The following is a 23,758-nucleotide window of genomic DNA, read 5'->3' as shown; positions in this document are numbered from 1 at the left end:
GAGTTTATTTTTATGCCTCTTGTCCTACTTTAATTATAAACAGAGACTGGAGAAAGGGAACAGTGGGCAGGACACTTGCCTTGCACAAAGTCAACCCGAGTTCATTCCCGGGCACCTCATATCCCAAGCACCGCCATGAGTGATCCCTGAATGCAGAACCAGGTATAAGTTGGACATAACTGGATGTGGCCCCAAAACAAAACAAAAATTTTAAGCAGTTCTCTTTTTTGCCAAAATTACTGCCTCATCCGTGTGCATTTCTTCCTACAAGAGTAAGAAGATAATCATGAGTTAGAGGTTTATTGCAACCTTAGATAAAGCGTGATGCATACTTCGCAAAGGGTTTGGTGGAGAATTCACACAAATAAATGAACAGCAACAAATAATCAGGTTGCATCAAGTGCTATGAAAAACAATTTTTAAAAGATGGAGCGGGGCTGGAAAAAAAAAAAGGATCCTGCAAGAATCCAGGAAGTGGCACAAAAGCGGTTCGGATGCAAGCCTAGCATCTGCTGCATCTGGTTTGATTCGCAGCACCACAGAGTTCCCCAAACATCTTTGGATGCAGCTCTAGAGGTTCCAGCACCTCTGCAGGGCCTGAATGGCACAAATTCTCAGGCTCCTGCAACTGAAATGCCGGTCCAGTTGGCTGAGAACCACTGGTGGGGAACTCAAAACTTCTGAGCACTGCTTGGGAGCCATTTCCCTCTACTCCCTCCAAGACACCTAGAAAGGTCCTCGGAAAAGGCAACAGATGAGTGGAAATCTGAAAGAAGAACAGACACTGTGATCTCACATTTCCAGAAAGAGCCACAGAGAGTCTTTGAGATGACTACATGCTCCACATATTTGAGATACAAGAACAAAGTAAGTATAAACTCAGTAGAATAAGCAAAAAGAACAGTAAGAAATGCAATCAGGGCTAGATCATATAAGGTCTTTTGGTATGATAAATAGGATTTAAGGTTAACAAAAAAGACTGGATTTGAAGCCATGGGCAGGCTAAAAACAAGGTACTGATATGAATATATATATGTGTGTGTGTATATATATATAAAGGTAAAGGCCCTCCCGTTGATCGTCGATTTGCTCGAGCGGGCCCAGTAACGTCTCCATTGGAGACTTTGTTGTTACTGTGTCTGGCATATCGAATACTCTCGGTAGCTTGCCGGGCTCTCCGAGAGGGGCGGAGGAGTCGAACTCGGGTCGGCCATGTTGGCTGCTTGTAAGGCAAACGCCCTACCCGCTGTGCTATCGCTCCAGCCCGTGTATATATATAGGCTTATATAAAGCCTATATATATATATATAGGCTTTCTGGGTCACACTCAGCAATGCTCAGGGGTTACTCCTGGTTCTGCACTCAGGAATTACTTCTGACATTACTTGGGAGACCATATAGGATACTGAGGATGGAACCTGGGTCGGCTACATGCAAATGCCCTACCCGCTGCACTATCATGCAGGCCCCTGATTTATATTCCGTATGGATTAACTGCCTGGTTTAAAAAAAATAATAGACAGGGTAGATATTTACTGTTAGAGTTCAGGTAACAAATGAAGTATTATTATTAGTAATTGGAGTAAGGCCAAAAGAAGGTTGGATCATAAATATATTCTGAAAATAATCAATAGCCACTGAAGTGTGAAATACAAGACAAATAAACAGACTATGGTTTAAAGGGTTTTTATCTTCAGCATTTCAGTGAATAAAGAGGGAAAAGCAACAAAATTGGACAATCTGCTTTTGATGTTAACTTTCAGATGCTTAATCCAAGTGGAAATACTGAGTGGGAAAAAACGATGCATAAATCTAGTGAATATGAATTAACTCTGGGTTAAATATATAAATACTTTGTTATTTAAAGCATGAATCTGGATGATATTAACCAAAATGTGAGTACAAAGTAAGAAGTTCCAGAACTGAATTCTGAGGCACTCTAACTTTTAGCAGTACAAAGTATATTGTTACAAAAAAAATTGAGGTTGTAGGAAGACTATGAAGAATCAAAGGAGAAGAAAACTTAAAGAGGGAACAGTGACCTATGTGAAAACCTGTGGTAGGGTCAAATAAAACAAAGAATGAGAATGAACTGTTAGATTTGACCACTTATCCTGAAAAAGGCTTTTTTTCTTTAAAAAAATATTGATTTATGTTTTACAGTTTTATGGTTTGGGGACCATACTCAGCTGTGCTCAGGGCTTACTCCTGGCCATGTTTGGGAGACCAAATGTGGGGCTTGAGAAGTAAACCCAGATGGGCTGATGCAAAATAATCACTGTATCCCCTGAGTTGGTTGTTTAAATGAGCAACATTTAGCAGGTATGCATGCTGGTGCATGCTGGTGGGAATAACTGAATGTAGAGAGAAATACGTAAAGCAATGAAGAAAAGAGATAATTTCAGAAATCCCTGAATAGTTAAAGTGAGAGCTAGGAGACGTTAGAAACACAGATGGTTCATCTATTTTAATAACCTAGAATACAGACTAAGATCATCATTTGAGAATAACAGCCAGGAAATAAGTATTTGAAGTTCAATACACAGCTTTGGAGCCAGTGTGGAGGAGGAAGAGTTGCAATTAACCTTGCCAAGGCTGGCTCATACCAATGATGTAACAGGCAAGAGAGTTGAGTATATGAAACACAGTAGACCAAAGGAATGCCTTAAGGAATTTAAGCGAGGCAAAAACAGAAGTGAGAGCATAGGAAGAACAGATAAAAGGCTGAGCAAGACATCTTTAGAGGGTGGAAAAATAAATCCCAGTAGTTAGTAGTGAAAGTAAACAGAAAGAAAGCATTAGTCAAATTATTTGATTGTGGTGTTTATTGATGTTAATGAGATTTCAAACATCACTTAAGTATGTCACTCAAGTGAAGGAAAACCAAGGTCCCTAGAAGTAAAGATACCAAAGAAATTAAGTCAAGATTCTGGATAGACCACACAAAGATAATGAAATATCACTAAAAATGACCCCTGAAACAACGGGCAGGAAAAGATGGTAAACCAGGTATCCAAAGCACCAGAGCAGGAGTGACAGGAGATGTGGATGATTGGGAAAGGGGTGAAACAGCAGTGATGTAGTGATGGTTACCTGTAAAGAGGAAGGCTAAAGTCATCAGTGAGTAGCAATTATAAGACAACAACTACATTTACTGTTCTCATGGTACCTAAAGTATGACAGACCAACATGTCACTTTACACATTTTGTGTACAGTAGAGAAAATACAGTATTCTCAGGGGAATGAATGTCAAGCTTTTAAGAGAGGAAAATGGGCTGAAGAAATACTACAGAAGGTAAACCACTTGTCTTATACATCTTACATGCAGCGAATTGGGGGGGGGGATTCAAGGGAGAAACGAGAGGGAGAGAGAGGCAGAGAAGAGGGGGCAGAGGGAGAGGGAGGGGGGGGGGGAGAGAGAGAGAGAGAGAGAGAGAGAGAGAGAGAGAGAGAGAGCGCCTTGCACCATGCAGATGAGCCAGGTTTGACCTCCCACCAACACGGTTCCCGACACTTGCCAGGAGTGATCCCTGAGGACAGAGCCTTGAGCAAACCCTGAGCACTGCCAAAAAGGAAGGGGGGGGGGCGGGGATGACTGGAGCCATCATAGATGTTTAGGAGAAAAGAGATTCTGCTGATTACAAGGAAATGGAAATTCCAATGAAAAGAGTGAAATTGTTTGGCAAATTAAAGATAAATGGCAGTTTAAATAGGTCAGAGATATACCAAGTCAAATCAGGATAGGAAATAAATGGAATTTAGAAGATTTGGAGGTTTTTTTTTTTTTGGTGGTGATTACGGTTAAAAGTATAGAGTATAAAATTAGCCTTGATGGTATATTTGGAAGAGCTCAGTAAGACATGGATAATCAATTAAATTTAGTTGTCTAGTTAAGCAATTTGCAGAAGAGAGTACTCGGGCAGGGTGACAGAAGACACACTGGCAGTCTAAGCAAGAATTTAAGGTTATCTTTTAGGATCCTTTTTTAAATTGTGAAAATAAATGTGTTGAGGGCTGTGGTTCTTAAAAAAAATAGTTCACAGTCAATTAATTTATTCAATCAACACTTTACTGAGTAACTTAATAAATTATACTACCCTAAGTGCTATAGTTCTAATTATATACATTTACATTTCTTTATCAGTTAAGCAACATGTATCATAAAATAATAGTTGCAAGGTAATTTTCTAAGTAGGTTACACGTATTAAATCATTTAAATAACTGTTTTATGAACATTATTATCTTAATTTTTTTAATAATATATTAGGGGCTGGAGTGATAGCACAGCGGGTAAGCCGTTTGCCTTCCACACGGCCGACAGGATTCAATTCCCAGCATCCCATATGGTCCCCTGAGCACCGCCAGGAGTAACTCCTGAGTGCAGAGCCAGGAGTAACCCCTCTGCATTGCCAGGTGTGACCCAAAAAGCCAAAATAATAATAATAATAATAATAATAATAATAATAAAGGCATAGTATTAGACATCAAATTCTTTATATATGACAATGACCTATGCAGTAAAACAGTAATAATTTTATTCATTTCTTGACTTTTTGGGTAACACTCAGCAATGCATAGGAGTTACTCCTGGCGGTGCTCAGGGGACCATATGGGATGCTGGAAATGGAACCTGGTTGGCCGCGTGCAAGGCAAATGCCCTATCCGCTGTGCTATCCTCCAGCCCCAGTATTCATTTTATATATTAGCTTATACACTTTTCCACATGGGTATCTGAACCTGCATTCCTGTATTTTATTGCTGTTGTTTTGGGCAGGAGGAAAATCGAACCCAGGGCCTCATTCATGTAAGGCAAGTGCTCTGTCACTATGATAGATCCCATTTTCCCATGGTATTTGAATTTAGGAGATTATTTTTTTTCTCTAAGAGGCAAACTATTTAACTAGTAATATTAAAATTAAATTTTAAGTTGTATTAAAATTAATTTAAATGAAAACTGTCAAAATTAAAATTTTTGTACTCCAATTCGACAAGCCATGTCAAGTAACTCACTTCAAAACTAGGTGAAGGGAAATCCTCCTTGAATAATTACATTAAGAATTTTCAAGTAATCCAAAATATAGGAACAGCAGCTAAACATTCATAGTGACCTACCATTTCACTGTTTCAGGATTATACAACGATCATCAATAAACAATCACATCACTAAGTAAATCCAACTTTTTACCTAGGTGTTAGCCAAATAGCAAAGTCTGGACAAATTCTGCCAGAATCCTTTAACAACTGGCTGGATATTCCAAATTAAAAATAAAAGCAATATGAAACCCAAATGAAAAATAAGTACCAAAGCAAAATAGTTTGAACAAATATATCTTAAGTCAATATTCTAAAAACAGCAGCAACAACAGAAAAAATCCAAGACATAAACTTTTGGGCTACAGCCAACAACAAACGAGAAACAATTTTTTATTTTATTTAAAAAAATTTTTTTATCTCCCTCCCCCCCCAAACAATTTTTTAAATTGTATGGTTATCCCTACTGGGAAGGGCATCAAAATGGTGAGGAAGTCAAGCTCAGGGGTAATTTGTGCAGCTTGAAGAAAATATGAAGTATGGAGGGGAAAGAAAAGGGATGGAAGAAGAGATGGACCATGTGAACTCAAGATCAGAGAGAAGAGAACAGATCCAATGAACAAAGGCTTCCAAAAGGTTTGGGGTTGGGTGCCATAGTTGGCAGGTCATGAACTAACAAGGTTTCAAATGAGTAAAATCGAAATTAATCATTTTCACAGACATTTACTTAGCACCAACTATATGCTAAATTTACTCTATCCTAGGAACTGAGGGTCTTGAAGGAGTTTATAACCACAAAGCTTCCTTATCACAGAAAAAGTATGAGTGGTTTTCTACAAAGTTCCAGATATTACAGTAAAACCTTGAACATAAACGGTTATGAACACGAATATCTCCAATAGGCAAGCATTTAAACAAATCTGCAAAATGGTAAATTTTCTTTTCATTTACAGAAGACATTTCAGGGAAGATTAAATCAGAGTAATAACTTTCAAATGAATAAATCTGGCTTAGTAACAATTCTCCAAACCACTAATGTCATGCAACATAATCATAGGAATTGGAGCTTGCTGTCAAACTCAAGAGAAGAGTATTTCTGACAATGGTGTAATAGAAGAATATGAAGATCAGTGGAGAGGAGAGAAAAGGACTAAGTGATGGCTACTGTAGAGAACTAAAGGCACTGATCACTTTTGCTAGTCACCAACTACACATCAAAAGATTATTACGCTGCTGTATTTACAGGATAATATTCAATAAATTTAAAAAGTGTCATTAATCCATTTGTTTTTGACAATATACAAAGCCTCCTAGGGCTACTTGCTATGGGTGAGTGGAAGAAACAAAAACATTCTATTACCAACTAAGATCCAAATATATGATGTTCGATCTCAGTCCTGTATTTTATTGGAAAAATAACCTGCAATGTTTTACAACAAAAGGCTGGTATAAATAAAATATCCAACCAATGAGTCAGAAAAATATACAAAATAGAAAAATAGCATGCTGGTGCTCTAGAGCCAGAGAAATTAAAGTTAAAACCTTTAATCCAATGTCTATACTTCTAGAGATAAAATATAATGGTAGTGAAAAGACAAGTAATGGAAAGAAGTCTGAAAGAGACAAAAATGATGTCATTTATCAGTATGCGCAAATGATCAGGACCAAAAGGGAGAAAGATAAATTTTAAATGACTTTCTAGGATAAATCATAAATTCAGTTAATATTAAAATCTATACTTTATTTTAGTGCTACAACAGCAAGTTTTTTGTTTCAACTTATAAGCAACTATAAGTCAAATTATATGGCTATGTGGCTTCATTAGTTTTGTGTGAAATTTTGCCTGCCTAATCTTAATATGAATTCTAGCTAATTGGCAGTATATATGTGTGTGTGTATATAAATAAATATATAATATGCATTTAGATAGCTACCTATGTACATATGTGTGTTTGTGTTCACTTATTTTTCTTATTCACAATTTAAAATATAATTTAATATAAATCTACAATGAATAACAATGCCAAGCTTTCTTGTCTGGTATAGTCAGAATCAAGTTAGTCAAATTCCTGGGGCAATTCTCAATTTAATAGTTAAATCAACTGTTGCCTCTAGATAAGTTTTGAATATAAGTAATCTCAGAGCCCACATAAAAATGAGACTTATTCTTCTTAGTCCTATAATTCTGTTTCTCTCAAAAAGATAAGCAAAGTAAGTTAAATTACTTAAGAAACCTGGCATTTTAAAAATTGAAACTATGAAAAATAATTCCAGTAACCAGAAATACGAAGCTTCTGGCAGTTCATACGTATACCCCTTCTAGTTATTAAAAATAAAAAAAGATGATTTTAAGGATTTCTATTTTTAATAGGACCTGAGGCAATGTTTATGTATTTTGCTAATTTAAATTTCATTGTTGTCAATGGACAAAAGCATTCCTTGTTTACAATTAGACATTTAGTCTTTTCAGTTTTGAAAAAGCAGAACAGCTATTAAGATCTTCCAAAAATATGAATACCCCTAACTCTCCTTTAAAGCCTTACTCAAATTATTGGTAATTTTATATTTTTTATTTTTAAAAACTCGGGAAACTCTTTAGTTTGCTCTTCTCAAAATGCCTAATGAATAAAGAAATAGTCCCAGAACCATGTAAGTGTACAAGTTTACTGCTTTTCAATTACCCTGGATAACATATCCATTAAATTCCTTAAAAAAGAAAGCATAATTCTGTGTGACATTAAGATATCAGAATATACAATAGTCAACTGAATGCAATCTATTGCATTCTCAATATCAGAAACAAAAATATTTCTTTACTAAAAAATCTCCCTAAGGTCATCTATATGATACACAAAAGCTAAAAAACCAGGTATTTTCTTTGATCAAACACTGTAGCATTTAACAGTTTAAAAAATAAAAAGCATTATTGACATTTTAACTTATGTATCTGTGATTTTATATTTTTAGAGAAAGCATTCAACAGAATCTCAGATTGTTTTGTTTGGCATTACATAAGAGCAAATGGGAAAATATTTTTTGTTTTCCCTTTTGTGCTAAAGACCTGCAGAGAGGGACTGAAAACATACATTTCTACACATAGAAGATTTCAGGGCATCAGACTACAGTTTTTCCCTAGGAAATCTATACTAACATATTTGTAAAGCAAACATGAATCAAAATCCATTGAAAATAATTTCAACAAGTGGTATTACCTGGGTGGAGCCGGTGGCTACCGAGATGCAGTCAATAAAGCTGTGTCTTCGAGTGAAAAATGCAACTATCTGCTGCCAGCGTGAAGGTTCTGGCTCAGCCTGCAGTTCATCTGATGAGCCCTTTTTTGCCCAGTGTTTCTGCTTTGGGCCTACTGAGCCATGGCTAGAGCTAGTATTGCCTCCTCGACTGGCACGAGAGTACAGAAGTGTGTTGTTTCCGAAAATGTAATTCATCTCTGCAGCCCTGCAGGTGGTTTCCAAGCAGTCTTACTTCTCTACCAGCTGCTGAGTGGTGAATGATCGGTAAAAACTGCAGCTAGAATTACAGCAGCAGCACTTGTAGATCAGGAAAATAAAAACCTTGAGAAATGATGCTCATTTTCTCTGTAATTTCTTCCCATGAAAGAGCTCGTCTCTTCCCTCTCTGTACCTGTTAGCTGTATGATGGCTGAGTTTATATTTGCAGACAAAAAAGAAGGCATAAGGTGGATTTCTTTCTCATGATTATTTTTTTCACTGCGTCTGCAGGAACCAAAAGCTGTTCTTTTGTTAGCTGATAACTAGACGGACTGAAATCCAGGAAGTGAGGTCGATTAGCAGGTAAAGAAGGATGTTATAAACACTGGACTACCAAGACCCTTTGGGGCTGCCTGATTTAATGCACTGGGTGGAGAAATCCTGGATTACCAAGTTTCAACACAGTATGTAGTAAAATCCAATAGCATATTCATTGCTTCAATAAATTTTAATTACAAACGGAACTAAAAAATGCAAGAGGACTCTCTCTGCACAGTTCTGATTATATAAAGTACTTTTACTAAAAGAGTATCATTCTCATACTAATTTCTATATCAGGAACCTTTCATTAAATAACATTAGCTTTAACATTTTTTAATGTATTACGTATATTAAATACTGAGGATCTACTGATAGGGGGAAATTTTTTATAAAGTAGCATGATCATCTGATGCAATGTATTGATTTTTAATGCTTTAGTTGGAGCCAGAACCAGATTAATTAACAAAATAAATTATCGGCATCTCTCTTGTGTACTATTAAGAATACAGTTACATAAAAATGTTTTATAATCAGTAAAATGTAATTTACACAAAACTCCATAAATAATACTCCTGTTCACCAAAAAAAAAAAAAATTGCTTGACTGGTAAACACTTTCTTTCATTCACTGATTTTTTTTTTTTTGCTTGTTTGTTTTTGGGCTACATCCGGCTGGTGCTCAGGGCTTACTCTTGGCTCAACGCTTGGGGACTACTACTGGCAGGCTCAGGGGACCACTGTAGTGCTAGGGACTGAACCCAGGTCAGCCACATGCAAGGCAAGACCCCTACCCACTGCACTATCATGCCAGCACCCTTTAAAAACTTGAATTATGGTGAATTACATAGTCACAAAGTTATTCATGATCTGAGCTACAGTCATACAATATTCCAACACTAATCCCTTCATCCATGTCCACTTCCTTCCACCAACGTCAACCAACAGACATTGTCCCATATCTAACATCCAGGCCTATGCCTTCATCATAGTAGTTTACCTCAGGATAAACTCTAGGATACAGGTTAAACTGCAAACTGGAATTTCCTTCAATAACAGTTTTTAAGGTTAAAGGAATGAGAATATTTTGTTTTTTTAGGTATTGTTTTTTTCCTTTTTCAGGTTTTGGGTGACTACATGGGGTGCCAGGAATCAAACCTGGGTTGTCTGTGTGCAAGGCAAGTATACTACCCGCCACGCTATCACTAAAGTCCCAGAGAATTTTTATTTTTAAAAAGAATCCTAGGGGCTGGAGTGATAGCACAGCAGGTAGGGCGTTTCCCTTGCCCACAGCTGACCCGGGTTCGATTCCCAGCATCCCATATGGTCCCCTGAGCACCACCAGGGGTAATTCCTGAGTGTAGAGTCAGGAATAACCCCTGTGCATCGCCAGGTGTGACTCTAAAAGCAAAAAAAAAAAAAAAAAAAAAAAAAAAAAAAGGATCCTAAGTGATCCATAAGCAGATTGGGTTTGAGAACCACACATGCTACTTTAATTTATAATGCAGCACTATGGTCATCTTAAAATATATTATTACTCATAAACATACTAATGATTGAGCGATTTTTCTTTTTCTTTCTGGTAATGCCAGAGGTTGAACCCAGTGCTCCATACATGCAAGGCAAGCACTCTACCACGGAGCTATATCCCTGGCTCAAAAAATTTGATTTTTAAGTTGACATAAGCACATCATGAAAGTCCCAACCTAAGTCATAGATATTTTTTCCTGACACGGGGTGACACAATATTACTAATTAATGTTTTTATCTGCATCAACTAAATGAGATCTAGAGGAAAGCAGCAACAGCAGATACCAACTTCTAGGCTCACTGCAAATCTTAGGGTTTTCTTTGTTTTATTTTTAAATAAGATCCTAACACGTTTTGATTCTACCCCTATTATACAAGCACATATTCAACAAAAGTTGAGAGTCATAAGGAACGCAGGAGAAAGATGCTTTGTTACAGATCATAGCAGAAAGTACAAATGCTTCCTCCTGAGGACTGTGAAGATGGTCCTAGTAAATCTGTAGCCCTACACAGATGTGTACTAGGAATTTTGGTAGGTAGAAAATACAGAAAAACATGAAGAGGAGAGAGAGAGAGAGAGAGAGAGAGAGAGAGAGAGAGAGAGAGAGAGAGAGGAGGAAGAAGAGGAGAGGATCAGGTTTCCTCTCTAAAGGAAAAAATTTACTCCCCTGAAAAACGAATAAAAATATCAAAGTTTTACATAGGATGATACGTAAAAAACTATATATGGTTTAACGAGTGCTACAGTAATTTGTTTGGTTCCAAACATTTATCTTGATCTATAAACCTGTGAGGGAGATAGTCCTTGAACTAAAATAGATATATTTGGGTTGACCATATGCCCCAGTTTGCCTGAGACCATTTTGTTTTATTTCAGTTTCTTTAGTAATTGTTAATAACATCTTACTTTACCCCCTAAATTTCCTCAGTTGAGTTATAACTTGCACACTCACACACACACGCACGCACACACGCACACACACAAACACAAAAAGGAAGGAAGAAAGCTTAGGATTTCTTTTTTTTTCTTTTTGTAAATACCCTTACCCAAAATATAAGATCCCTTCATCTACTGCCCTGTAGTCAATACAGGCTTGGTTTCAAGAATCACTGGAAGACAGAAGGTGACCAACACTTTACTGACATCATTTACTGGCTTTAAAGTGGTGCTTTGCAAGCATGTAGTCGCAAGTTCAAATCCCCGTTGTCCCTCAAGTAGAGCCCATCCATGCAGCTCTGCTGTCTGTGATTGCTGCTGAGTGATTTCGGCAATCCCGAGAGCTGCACGCAAGCACTGCAGCCTGGCATGTGGGTTTGCAGAGAGCACCAGAACTCAAACTAGAGATCAATACACGCAAGTGTGTGCAGGCCCTCTTCACTGCAGCAACAATGAAAGGAGGGAGGAAAGGAATTGTTAAAAAGAGATAAAATTTGTTTTGGTCCATTAAAATAATAAGATTTACATTAACTATAAAACCTGGAAAGCCAACATTTAAAATGACTAAAAAATAGTATACATGGTCTATATCAGAGGTCCCCAGAGTTATTTGGCGTACCACCCTTTGTTCGGGGAAAAAATAAATCAAGGCTAGGGAGATGGTATGAGGGTTACGGCGCTTGCCTTGCACACAATTAGCAGGCGCGATCTGTGACACCACAGAGGATCTCTCAAGCACTGCCAGGAGTCATCCCAGAGCTCAGAGCTAGGAGGAAGTTCTAAGCACAGCCGGGTGGACCCTCAAACAAAATCAAATTAATTTTAAAAGAAAATAAAAATCAGCCTCTCCCTTCAAATTTACCTTCTTTAAGCAAAGAAAGAGCGAACCCTCTAAGGCCCCCATCTTCAGGGAGGAGGGATGATATCACCCCCTTTGGGAATACTGTATCACTGTCATCCCGTTGTTCATTGGTTTATTCGAGTGGGTGCCAGTAATGTCTCCATTTGTCCCAGCCCTGAGATTTTAGCAGGCTCTCCTTATTAATCTTTCTCAATGCTGCCGTATTGGAGGCTCCTTCAGGGTCAAGGGAATGAGACCTGTTATTGTTACTGTTTCTGGCATATCGAATATGCCACGGGTAGCTTACCAGGCTCCAGGAATACACTGGTCTAAATCATCAAACTAATTCATTATTAAGATTTTAATAACATGTAAGAATTAGCACCTTTTATTTCTCACAGAAAGATAATATTATCCATACTACACTTCCAGTCTAAACAGAAAAGGTATGAAAGCTAAATGCGTCATTTTGTAAATTATGTAACCTGATATATTATGATAAACTTATGACTTTGAGAAATGTTTTATTTTGTACCATTAAATGGACAGAAACAGTTAAAAAATGGGCAGAGAACAGCTCTAAATTATTTATATATCTTTTCAAGTCACAAGTAAGTCCAGAAATCCTATGTTACTTTGATAAGACGTAAAAAAAAAAGGAGTGAACATTTTTATCTGTATTTATTTAGGTTCCGTGCCACACCTAGCAGTGCTCAAGGGACCGTGGAATGACTGAACCCAAGAATTCTGCAAACAAAGTATATGCGCCAGCCCTCGTCTCCCCGGCTAAGAAGACATTTTCTAAAGGCTGAAGGACGAGAGTGAAAAACAACACTAAAATTCCAAAAAGAACCCTACCAACTACAAAGTCAGCATAATACAAATGCTACAGGCACTGTTCTTGCTCTTTTATCTTTATAAACTGGACTATTTTTGTTTGCTTGTGGGCAACACCAGCCTGTGCTCAGAGCTTACTTCTGGCTCTAAGCTCAGGGACCACGCCTGGGGGGGGGGGCTCCGGGACACGGGCTGGCCATGCACAAGGCAAGTGCCCAACCCACGGTCCTCTCACCCCCGCCCCTGATCTGGACTATGAAATATCAAAACATCACTACACTAAGACAAGACTGAGATGGAAAAGAATGAACGTAGATTTGTTATTTCCCTAGAAACCCTGGTCATACAGTGTCATACAAATTCTTTCTGTATGAGCACCATCTAGTGGCAAAATTATGCAATTCAAATGCTCACCTTAGTATAATCCAGACCATCCAAAGACAAAACTTAACAATATTTTAATGTTACAAAGATGTAAAATTAAAACTTACTAAAAATGACTTTATTATTGTAACATTTAGTTTCAAAAAGCATATGTTTACTTCCATTCTTCTGTTACTCCCATTTCTCATAATAATTTTATAGCTAATTTTATTTGATAAGCAATACTCCCAAGCATTGAGACCAGGAGACAGTTATTTGAAATAATTATGCATTTACACATATTCTTTTCTATCACCCATTTCAAGTTCCTCCTATGTTTACTTTGCACATGCTACTCTGGAAAAAGTTTTCCTGGTTTCTCAAGATAAAAGGCAAAATATGATTGCGGTTCTTCAAATGCCACTGCAACTCTCCACACCTAGTAACTCTCTTCCCTTCATTTCACCTAGATTTAAGACTGTTGAAAAAGGCTGGGATTTGCTCATTTGTTCGACCTGCTCTCACCACTACCCCTAATGACTGGGGCTCACTTTCAGTTTAAGGAATTTTGATGTTATTCTTCATAATAGTATTACACAAATATAACTGGAAAAACTAAACTTTAACAATATACCATAAAAGCATACTTTACTCCTTCCCTTTCTCTGAATTAGGATTTTCCCCATACCACCAATTTCTATTTTAAAACCACCCAAATCCAACAAAATGGATCTCTTTCCAAGTCTTAGATCCTAAACTCACAATTATCTTTAGGCCACAGTCATCACTATATTATTTGATGATTTCAGTAACGAGAATTTGCAGCAGCACAAGCTCCTGATAAGCAGAGCACATTCCCAGAGGCTCCTCAGAGGGCTCTTCCTTAGCTCAGGATCCAGACCCTCCACTGCCCTCCTTCCCTAACAAGCCTTCTTCAAAATTACTACAGTAAGAACTTACGTCCCTGCATTTCCCCCAGTGCCCTCTGGTTATCCTCCTATTTATTTTTCTTACTTTTTCTAGGAACTGCCCACTTCTCTGAATTGGTATCTTGTATACATTCTTTAATACCCCGTTCAAATGTTGAATTTCTTTTTCAGACTACATGAAGCCTGCTCGGATCAGGACTGGGCCTTCTCCACCCAGATCCCCCATTTTCCAGTAGGTTGGTGTAGCACCCACCAGCTGCTGCCAGGTGGTCCCATCAACGGCCAAGACACAGAGACTAAAAAACCCAGCTCCCGGAAGTGTGTGGCTGCATTTGCGGCTGCGCAACATCTTATTATCTTGTTCTTACTTTGGAAAACCTGTCAGGCTGCCAAAAGTATTCTGCCCGCACGGCAGAGTCTGGCAAACTTCCCGTGTCGTACTCAATATGCCAAATACCAGTAACAGTGATGGTTCTCATTCTCCTAACCCTGAAAGAGCATTGAATGTGGCTTTTTTAAAACCTCAGGGCTGGGAAGGAGATGTTACTGGTGCCTGCTCGAGGCAATCGAGGAACAACAGGATGATCGTGATTGTGACTACATGAAGAACATTTTTACGTTACAACATGCTATATATAACCACCATTGCAAGAAAAATGTGGAAGTTATTAGAATAGAAGTTTAATAAGCATCTGTAACACGGTTGATTTTTTTTTTTTTGTTCTGGGGACCCACGCTATGGTCAGGGTTACTCTTGGCTCTGTACTTAGGAAGGACTCCTGGAAGTACTTGGGAGACCATATGGGATGCCACAAATCAAACCCAGGTCCTGCAATGAGGCAAGAGACCTACTCTCGGTACTATTTTTCCAGTCCAGTCCTTCTAGCAGTTGATTTTTATTTTATTATTTTATTTATTTATTTTGCTTTTTGGGTCACACCTGGCGATGCACAGGGGTTGCTCCTGGCTCTGCACTCAGGAATTACTCCTGGAGGTGCTCAGGGGACCATATGGGATGCTGGGAATCGAACCCGGGTCGGTTGAGTGCAAGGCAAAGGCCCTACCAGCTGTGCTATCACTCCAGCCCCTAGCAGTTGATTTTTAAAACATCTATTAATCTTATCTTTCTACCATAGCTTCTGTAAGAACTCTGAGGAATTCAGCCAGGGAAGTGGCTTGAGTGAGACAGATACCGGGTTTGATCCCTGGCACCACAAGAACCTCTGAACACCACCACCTGGCATGTGCTCCAGCCCTTGAGTTGTCCTCCCTAACAGCAGCTTTTTAAACACTTATTTTTAGTTGTGGGGTATGTCTCAAAGAACTGGAACACATATTTGGCATCCACGAGACCCTGAGTTTGATCCCCAGAACCATCGGTACCCTAAGTGTCACCGGGTGTAGTCCTGGAGGTCCTGATCAACACTGCGCTCTCATCCCTAGAGCTGTGAAAAATGAATCAGTGCCTAAACTGTAATCTACTCAGTAAATCACTACTATCCAAAGATAACTTGAGGCACACACCAAATGGTGTTCGAGACAAACTCCTGGCTCTGTGCTCAGGACTTACTCCTGGCAGTGCTTTGGGGCCATATGTGGTACCACAGATTTAAGTACACTTACAAGGCAGGAGACTTATCTCTTTCTGCACACTCTCTCTCTCTCCAGCAACTGAAGACAAAGTGATATTTTTCAGCATGGGACCTCTCCTGGCTCTATATTCTCAGAGGCCACACCTGACAGTGCTGGGACTAGAAGTCGGGACATGGCTGAGCTGCAAATGGGCAAGTGCCCTCACCTTTGTACTATCTCTCTGGCCTCCCAAAGAGACTTTTCAAGTTTGAAAAGTTTAAATGTCTTAATTCATATAATGAGTTCTATGTAGAAACCTTGCTTCATGTCAGGTTGAAAGGACTTATACTTAAGTTTTATAGTTTTAGCTCTTGCATTTGAGTATTTTGTTCTTTTTTGAGTTAATTTTATATGTTGTATGAAGTAAAACCCAAACTTCATTCCCTTGCATGTAGTTATCCAGTTGTCCCATGCCCTTCTGATGAAAAAGCACGTATTTATTGACTAGAGAGATTGTACAAACTCGTGCTTGAACACTACCAGGAGTGACTCCTAAGAATAGAGCCAGGAGTAAGCCCTGGTTTACCACTGGTTGTGACCCAAACTCCCTCAAAAAAAACAAAAAACAAAAAAACCCCCCTTGTTTCCACATTGAATGGTATTGGCATTCTTATAGAAAATTAAATATTTATAGACTTGTGTTTTATTGACTAGCTATGCAGTTATTTCTTTGAGCTCATAATACATCCTCTGAGGTCCTTATCTGCAAGGTTACCTAACTGGTTGGTGCTGGTTAAATTTCCCAGGCTGTTATCAGTGGTAACTCACTGGTGGTATTCTGCGCTGCCATCCCATCGTGGCTGCTGCAAACTGGGAGGTGGATCTTTCCAGTTCAAGCTGGGTGGGGCTCTTTTCCCTCCCTGTTGAAGCTGTCCTGACCATATTTGTTTTCACTAACTAGTTGTGTAGAGTTTTTGGTGTACACAACTTTATGCTCCCACTATCCCTACAGTAGTTTTAATTCCTCACTACCACAGCTACTCTGTGTGTTAGATGAATGGGTGACTGGAGTTAGGTTGTCCAATGTTTCTTCCCTGAAAGATAGGAGGCAGTGAAAGATCATGCAGCCATCCCAGATGGCTGTAGTTTTCCTGAACTGGTGGCAGGGAGATATGGCAGCACCTGAGGGCAGGGTCCTAGGTAGGACTCACATAACGACAGGCTAGACAGAGCAGGGTACAAAGCCTATTTTGTAGTCCACTTCTTTTATTCCCTTCCCTTCCCTCTGTTGTTGTGTTGATTGGGTATTATACCCTACTGTCTGTGGTGTTTACGAGTGGTCACACACGTATTCACTGGTAATTGCAGTTCTGGCAGGAGTTCTCACACATAGTGGAGCTTGTCCACTTTCATAGTGGTGCTTATACACACTTGACTTTGTCAGAAGTGGCAGAGCACTGGGGCTCCCAGAGAGCAGAGCCACCAGGACTGTGCTTTGTGCATATGGATGCAGAGTTATTACTTATTCACTTCGTTCCAAACTACAATACTATAAAAGTGTGAAAAACTCTTTATATTAGTTTTTTGTAATGTTCCTGATTATAGGTGTATTTCAAATAAAATGTATTTCACTGTTGAGTTCCCTAAAACATTTGTTTTTCCTTTTCTAAATAAGTAAAAATATTAAAGACTGCCTTTTATGCCAAGCCATAATAGGGGCCTTATCTATTATCCTACTCATTCCTAATGGACCTCATCCTCAAGTATTTTATGATGTGTTTAGTACAGTAACCCATGCATGGCAGAGAAGCAGTAGGAAATTTTGTAAGTGAAGTAGTTTTAGTAATTCTAAACTTACAATTGTCCCAGGATATAGTCTGTCTAAAAGTATTAAGAACTTTAAAACAGTTCATATGCTTCTGACTCATCAAGCTGGCTTCTTACTAGGAAAACCATCAGAAGGGAACCTTTTACACCCAATGGTTATCCACAACGACTTTCACCAAACCCAGTACACAGAAAAATAACATGAGTAAAGAGAGCCACAGAAACAGCAGAGCAGGTAGGAGCACTTGTCTTGCACGCAGCTGACCTGGCCTTGGTTCCAGGCACCACGTATTGTCCTTGAGCCCATCAGGAGTGATCTTGAGCACAGAGCCAGAAGTAAGTTTTGAGGATCACTAGGTGTGTCCCCACCCCAACCAAATAAAAGTCAACAACAACAAATAGCAAAGAATAATGGTTCATCAAAAATTATGGTAACAACCCGCCCCCCAGTGCCATCTTTACAGCACACAGCCGCAGATAAGAAAGGCCGCGTGGGGGTGCTTCACAGCTCCCGGAGAAGACACCAGGTCCCAAAAAGAGCCGAGATCACCAGGAAGTCCCAGATGGGGTAGGTGCTGCATCCCACCTCCTCCAGACGGAACCCCGGTGACCAGAAGCCTCTAAAAGCATAGCTCGAGTATGCGGGAATTAGGACTTTTCCTCCAAACCGCGTGGCTGAACAACTCCGTTTATACAAAGTGATCAATGGAAAGTAAATCATCCAACGTTTCTCGCTGAAAATCAGGCTTAACTCTTATATCGCTGGAGCGATAGCACAGCGGGTAGGGCGTTCGCCTTACAAGCGGCCAACATGGCCGACCCGAGTTGGATTCCTCCGCCCCTCTCGGAGAGCCCGGCAAGCTACCGAGAGTATTCGATATGCCAGACACAGTAACAACAAAGTCTCCAATGGAGACGTTACTGGGCCCGCTCGAGCAAATCGACGATCAACGGGAGGGCCTTTACCTTTACCTTTAACTCTTATACAAACCACAACACCCAATAGGAGAGAGAGAACAAAAGGAAATGCCCTGCCACAGAGACAGGGTGGGTTGGGGAGGGTGGGGAGTGGGAGGGATACTGGGATCCACGGTGGTGGGAAATGGTCGCTGGTGGAGGGATGGGTATTCAAAATAAATAAATAAATTTTAAAAAATTACGGTATAAGTACATTATGCAATATTACGTACCACGTTTTAAAATAAGCATAACAAGTCTACAGTAGGAAACCATTTAATGTTAAGATGTAATGTGTGATTTAGAAAAGATGAAAGAGAAATCAGGTCATTTCTTCTACTGAGAAAGAAAATCCAAAATAGGATATACTCAGTGCCTAGATACAAATCAGAGCTCCCGCAAGCCAAGGGTTGTGTGAGCAGGGACTGCAACACCTAGCAGCACCAGGATATTTTTTAAGACTGTTGTAGAGATTGATGCTGTGAATACTAAAAAAGAAAAGAAACTGAGAAATAATAGAAAAGGGTCAAGTGGGCAGAAAAGGGAGCCAAAGCTCCCTGGGTCCATGGACAGAAACCAGAATTGGGGACATCTCTTCTGCTGACACAGTACACTAGAGAGGCCACTGGGCATCTGCTGGATGCGGTGCCACTCCAGGGTCAGGCTCTGGATGGGGCTGCCACAGTGGACCGTGCCCAGAGTCTGCATTCCAACACAAGTGGCTCCCAGGGAGCTGGCAGCAAGGGGTGAGTTCAGTGGAAAATGGAGACAAGCCATCACTGCACGCTGAGGTGGAAAAACAACAAGCAAATCCACACCTGCAGCCTCACTCTCCATCTGACGGGGGTCCACAAGTGTGTGGACATCTGGAGACACATAGGGTCAGCCCACCCGGGAGGGCAGTCGGGTGTGTTGCCAGCTACATGTAGACACAGGCATCTGGGTGAAGACCAAGCTGTGGAGGCTACCCCAACTGCCTGGCAGGGAGGGGGATGGCACGGTGGATGGCACCCAGATGGAAAGCAGCCCCGGAACAGTTCCAAGACTGGCTTTACCTGGGACGGGGTCCACATGACCAGAGGCACCAGTGGGTGGTCCCAGCTCAGCCTGACCGAGAACAGCTGAGCACAGGCACCTGGGGGGAGACCGGGCTGTGGATGTTTCTGGGGTCAGCTTGATCCAAGGCGGCAGGATCACAGGCACCCGGGCTGTGGATGCTTCCCCATGAGGGAGTCAGGCTGGAGTGAACAGACACCTTGGCAGAGACCATGCTGCAGGCACTTCCCACACTGCTTGACTGAGCGGGCAGCTACACATGTGGCTGGGCACAGTAATACAGGTACTCCAGTGGGCCAGGGGCTACTGGAAAAGCAGGAGAGTGTGGCTTCTCCTTGGCTGCCATGTGGGTTTGGGCATGTGTGCCAGCCAGGGGCATGTAGCAGCAACAGGCACCACTGGGTGGCAGCAGAGTCTGTCCATGCACAGGGCCTGCTGGCTCAGGAAGCCAGGAGCACATTCTTGGCAACAGATCAGAGAAATACAAAACAGCACCAGTTTTGGCAGACTCAAAACATGCTGCCACTCAAATCAGCCCAAATAAGCCCCTCACCCCTCACCCTCTCACTACATCAGACAGAAGCAGAAGCATCTCCACCTGCTCCCGCGGATGGGAACAAAAGCCTGGAAAGCACTAAGACCCAGACAGGCATGTGGGAGCTCTCTCAACTATGACGAGGTCTTCACAGTAACACCGAAAGGATATTCGATGAACTGAAATCAACAGGGATCCAACAAGAAAGAGAAAGCACGAGAAAACTTCAGTCGGAAATCATTGAACTAAAAAACCATAGGCGAACTGCACAAAGCAACAGAAGGCTCAGCAGTGATATGATAGATGTTCAGGTATCAGCGTGCAACCAAAACTAACAGAAGGAAATATGAAGAAAACAAAGACAATTCTCACTAACATATATTCATCAAATGAAGGAGCATCAAGCAATCACTAACAGGTCTGAAGAAAGATACTAACACCGTGCCTAACACCGCAGTAAGATGTAATTTCAATAGCTCCCCTCTCACTAGTAGATAGAACAACTAGGTCCTCAATATCAATAATGAAATCAATAATGCCTTAGAGGAAGAAAAGGATAACAGATTGTATAAAGCACTCCAAGCCCTGAAACTGAATATGCATTCTTCTCCAGTCCACCTGGGCTTTCTCCAGGACAGATCACATGCTGGGACACAATACAAACGTCCACAAAAAGTCAGAAATTATTTTAAATATTTTCTAGAACACAATACTATGAAGTAGAAATAAACCACAGAGAAAGAAAACAGCGCACAACTTAAGCACATTGATACTCAATCAGATACTGCTAAACAACCACTGGGTCAAAGAAAAAAAAATCAAGAAATCAAAAGACTCATGGGAGTATTCGTATGTACATTTAAGTTTAAAAAGTATGGCTCTAGAGGCTGGAGACTCTATTGGAGCTGATTAAGGTATCTGCCTTGCATACAGCCTATCTTGGTTTGAATCCTCAGCACCAGAGGCGGAGCACCAGCAGAGTTACTCCTGAGCACAGGGCCAAGAAAAGCCCATGAGCACAACTGGGTATGGCACCAAAACCATAAATAAATTTTTTAAACCATAAATAAATTTTTAAAAATAAAAAAATAAAAGACTTGTGCGAACAAATAAGATACATTATGAGACATAACAGAAATGGTACAAAGAGCCAAAACAAAAGCAAAAAAAGAGGGAGAAGCTCACAGGAATACAAGCATTCATCAGAAAACAAAAGGGTACAATAAATAACCTAATCTTACATCTCAAGAAACTGCAGAAAGAATAGCACAGGAAGCCCAGAGTAGGAAGGAAATACTAAAAATCAGAGTGGAAATCAACTATGTAGGAAGGAAATACTAAAAATCAGAGTGGAAATCAACTACATAGAAATAAAAAAACAACACAAGACATCAATGAAACCAAGAACTACTTTTTAAAGGTTTTAACAAAATTGGAAAATCCTTAGCTAGAGTCATGAAGAAAAAAACAGGTAACACTCTGAAAAATCAGATCAGATACAAAATAACAGACACAGAAATGTAAGAGATCATACATGGTGACTATGAATGCCTTTATGCAAGCAACTAAACTGGAAAAATGAAAAGAAATGGTAACTTTTCAGAATCCTACATCTCCCAAGACTGAAAACACCAAGATACTGTCAACAGAACTGAGAAAGCCAAAAAAGGGATGAAAATGTGAGAAGGAACAGTGATAGAGGGACAGTGACACTCTGGTAGTGGGTGTGGCGTAATAGCACTGTAAGACCAGAACTCAAATACTAACCCTACTGGAAATCACGGGCTGGAGCGATAGCACAGCGGGTAAGGCGGTTGCCCTGTACGCGGCCGACAAGGCTGACCGGAGTTCGATTCCTCCGCCCCTCTCGGAGACCCCGGCAAGCTACCCAGAGTATCTCACCCACACAGTAAAGCCTGGCAAGCTACCCATGATGTATTCAATATGCCAAACACAGTAACAAGTGTCACAATGTTACTGGACTCGCTTGAGCAAATCAACGAACAACGGGAGGACAGTGACAGTGGCTGGAAATCATAACACTTCAAAGACGATAAGGCAATACAATAATGGCAAGAAACTGGAAATGAAAGAGTAAAGAGAATAGTCTACAATGATGAACAACAGGTTTTCAGTTGCTTTTCAATGAAACCGGTACACTAAGCTACTTTAATGCTAGCACTTTATCTTATCAAAGTAACAAAAAGTTAACACAAAATAATCATTTCTTTGGGGCAACTATAAAACACCTGCAACACATTCACAAGTTTCAGGGGGGAAATATGTAAAATGCGTATTTTATAATTGTCGATCTAAGGATGTTTTAATCTCAACATACTCCTTTAAGAATGTGTCAAATTTTTGTCTTTGTGGGAAACATAATCCTAATCATGTAATTATTAACAAAAAGTAAGTACTCAAAAGACAAGAGCATTTTAAAAACGTAACAAAACAAGGAAACGAGTCAGATTAAAGCAAGTAAAAATTTTAAACATTTTCCTGAGAACTGGATATTTTTTAAGTCTCACTGCAGTGTCAGTGGGTATTCATAGAGAACCTTCAAGTTTTACTGTAAGAACCTTCAAAACAGAAAATGAAGAAATACTTATATGTTGGTTCAATTAAGTCAGCTTAGAGCTTTAAATTGTGGTTATAAACTAAAAACACGTGAGTCTATAAAAATCTAGAGCCTAGGCTGTACTCCACTTCCCCCTTCCTTCAGTGTCAGGGATCCAACCCAGGGCTTCACATATGCAAGGCAACTGCTTTACCACTGAGCTGTAATTTAGTACTCTGGTCAACTTAAGACCCTCTTCTGACCTTTCTTCCTTCCTGTCGTTCCTGTTCTACAGGTTGGTATTCTAGTCTTGAAACGTGTGACCCTCTCCCCCTTAAGTGATTTTTAACCTGCTGCCCCTTGGAATATCCTGGGGGCCCACAGAGGATGGCTCCCAATCGAGAAATGCTGCCTAACTCCATAGGTAGTCACTTGTCTTATTTAAGAAATCATTCCTAGACAATCACCAAGTATTTAATTAGAAAATTTGTTTCTGGGGGTGGTGGTTAAAATAATTTGTTACAATCATCTTCTACCAGTATTAAAGGTTCCCCCACTTACAACAAATGAAATAGGTTTTCATTGGTGAAATACATTATGTTCCAGTTTTAAGGTCACATGACCAGTTGGCTGATTAATCTGGAGCTTCAAATCACACATGCACACAGCAAAGAGAAGGCTAAAGAGTCCTAAATCATTAGGAATAGAGCTTAATCCCCACGAGGTCTGGAATACCTTTACTTGCTTAGAGTAAGTGTCATAGGCAGCAGCCGAGAGCTGGAGTCTATCACATTTGAATCAGCCATATAAAATACTTCATGCATGTTGGCTTACTGTCAGTTTAAATGACAGCTTGTGTCAGAATATGCACATTTACAGAAGGAACTACTGAAACTCCAACCAACCAAGACTGAGGGGTTGCTGATGTACAAACTGGCTTTACATAGTATGTACATAGAAAGACCAGAACTTAAAGGGGGTTACACTAGAAGGGGGTTTTCAACAAAATGTTGTCAAC

The 23,758-nt window shown here is 40.0% G+C and overlaps 1 protein-coding gene across 22 annotated transcripts in view; it reads right to left on the bottom strand.

The window, feature by feature from the left end:
* DLG1 (discs large MAGUK scaffold protein 1) overlaps positions 1-23,758 on the bottom strand; it is a 208,010-nt gene that overhangs the window by 118,210 nt on the left and 66,042 nt on the right. For 6 of the 22 annotated variants that reach the window (XM_056121177.1, XM_056121179.1, XM_056121181.1 and 3 more), the window contains exon 1: positions 8,246-8,849. The exons of the other annotated variants lie outside the window; for them this stretch is intronic. In XM_056121177.1, the coding sequence (XP_055977152.1) occupies positions 8,246-8,479 (234 nt within the window). In that variant the 5' untranslated portion in view covers positions 8,480-8,849. Of the gene's footprint in view, positions 1-8,245; positions 8,850-23,758 lie in introns of those variants that run through there. 22 annotated transcript variants of the gene reach the window in all.

Source organism: Sorex fumeus, unplaced genomic scaffold (assembly GCF_029834395.1).
Source record: "Sorex fumeus unplaced genomic scaffold, SorFum_2.1 ptg000044l, whole genome shotgun sequence".
In the NCBI taxonomy this organism is placed as follows: Eukaryota; Metazoa; Chordata; class Mammalia; order Eulipotyphla; family Soricidae; genus Sorex; species Sorex fumeus.
The sequence above is the reverse complement of the archived record's forward strand: the minus strand, read 5'-3'. Positions and strand labels throughout refer to the sequence as shown.